This window comes from Nannospalax galili, unplaced genomic scaffold (assembly GCF_000622305.1).
Source record: "Nannospalax galili isolate Female #2095 unplaced genomic scaffold, S.galili_v1.0 scaffold983, whole genome shotgun sequence".
NCBI lineage: Eukaryota > Metazoa > Chordata > Mammalia > Rodentia > Spalacidae > Nannospalax > Nannospalax galili.
In genome coordinates this window covers 1,588-3,662 of record NW_008350255.1, presented here as the reverse complement: position 1 = coordinate 3,662, position 2,075 = coordinate 1,588, and the positions used below count along the sequence as shown (strand labels likewise).

At 40.9% G+C, this 2,075-nt stretch overlaps 1 protein-coding gene across 1 annotated transcript in view; it reads left to right on the top strand.

Annotated features, from left to right (window-relative positions):
- LOC115072762 (hepatitis A virus cellular receptor 1 homolog) overlaps positions 1-967 on the top strand; it is a gene marked incomplete at its 3' end in the record, with an annotated part of 14,861 nt that extends 13,894 nt beyond the window's left edge. Inside the window, exon 6 of the mRNA XM_029570548.1 lies at positions 856-967. Coding sequence (XP_029426408.1) covers positions 856-967 — 112 coding nt within the window. The remainder of the gene's footprint in view (positions 1-855) is intronic.
- Between the last annotated feature and the right edge of the window lie 1,108 nt (positions 968-2,075).

Genomic DNA, 2,075 nt, shown 5'->3' with positions numbered 1-2,075 from the left:
CTTACCCAAGAATCCTATTGAACATTATTTTCAGATGTGAAAACAGAGGCTCAGAGAGGCTCACTACTTGTCTATGGTCACAGTGACTGAGCTGGGATTATGACTGAGCTGGGATTGTGACTCCAGAGATGAAACTCACACACAGGAAAAGATGAGATCTCTGACCGTCCTCTTCCTAGCAGTTAAACACCCATCTTATGGATCTCTTTACAGTTAGCAGACTAGCTCTAAGCTGTGAAAAGGACTAACACGATGTCTAGCCTGCTTCATGCTTGTTCTAGTAGATGGTGATCCCTGATCATCCACACCAGGGTGTTTGGGTAGAATCCTGCATTTCTGTCTGAGCACAGCGTTAGCAGGCTGCGTCCACGAGCAGAGTCTTCTGAGAGTTTTCATGAAGACACAGAACCTTGAATTGTATTTTACAAGAGAAGTAGGGTCTCTTGATTATTGACTCTCTTCTAGATTCAGTAGTTGAGCATTTGGGTAAACGCAGAGCAAGTCAACTTACAGATGAACAGTGTTTTGACTTTTTGATATCATAAGATGATGCAGTTATAGAAATATCCCAGACTGTTAAAGCAGATATAATTACCTACATGGTGTAAAAACCGACCTTAAGCATTCACTTTGAATTTTGACCATTTTTCTCTTAAAGAAAACTAGAAAACATTTCCATCAATTCAAGTTGTCTTAGAATTCCCTGACCATTACCACCTTCGACCATTTGGTCTTACTTGCATGTTTTAGAAGTAATGAAGGTTCCATAAAAATAAATATCTACGTTCAGGTGCTCTGGGATGGGTTTCTGGTCCTCTAACCTGGTGCCTCTTCCATTTACTGCTGTTTCCTTAGGAAGCGATCCCAACACAAAAGCCATGGCTGACCACCACTAAGGAATTCATTATTGGAATTTCCATTACTGTCTTGGTGCTGCTGATTCTTGTGAGTGCTGTGGCTGTGGCAAGTAAGTGACTTCAGGATTGTTCCCAATGTTAGGGTGAGGTCTGGGATTGCCGTGGCTGTGGCAAGTAAGTGACTTCAGGATTGTTCCCAACGTTAGGGATGGGTCTGGGTTCTCCTGGATAAAAGACCACACAATCCAAAGTATTTTCAGAAAGCAAAAAGTTTTACTTCTTCAGAAGGGTACAAATCCTCTAAATGCAGCAAAGACTCACACCAAGCAGAAGTTCTGCTGGGTTTTAACACTAATCAGGGGTTCTGTCCCTCACTGTGAGTGGTCAGAACCAGGCCTCACATTCTTACATGACTGGCTAATTCAAAATGGTCCAGTTGCTAGGGAGAATGGAGTTTGAGTATATATTTTGACTTCAGGAAAATGCTGACTCTGGAGGGATTCTTGCCAAATGGCATCTTTGCACATTTCTTTAAAGATAGACTGCCTTCTGTCTTATTGAACTCTTTGAGAGAAAAGACAGTACATTTCCTGCACATTTCCAACACCAAGTAACTAGAGCAAAGGTTTTCAGCCTTTAAGTAACTTCACATGGCATGGATTTTTGGTTTGATGTGACTTCTGTGTCCCCAAATCCAAGACACATATGGTAACAATACCCTTTACTTCCCAGGAGGATGTGTTAGGACCTACTAAGCACCAACAATGATTTCTGGCACTTGGTAAGTGCACAGTAATCTCAAACTTTTGTTATGATATATCAAAAAGATCCCTTATCTGTAAAACTCATGGAGCTTAAATATTGGTGTTTTTAGTTAATACCATTCTTTGCTTTTATGTTTTCTGAGACAGGGTCTCATGAACTTACTGCGTAGTTGAGGCTGATTTTGAACACTTAAAGAGAAAAATTTTAATTAAATTTTCATTAAAGAAATGAAATATGAGGACAGATAGATGGCTCATTGGCTAAGAGTCCTTATTGCTCTTGAAGAGGACCTGAGCTTGATTCCCACACCCATTTAGAGCAGTACATTACCACCTGTAACCCAATCATGTGTAACACCAGCTCCAGAAGCTCTATGTCTCTGGTCTCTGTGGTCACCTTCACTCATATACACAGAACACACACACACACACACACACACACACACATACACAA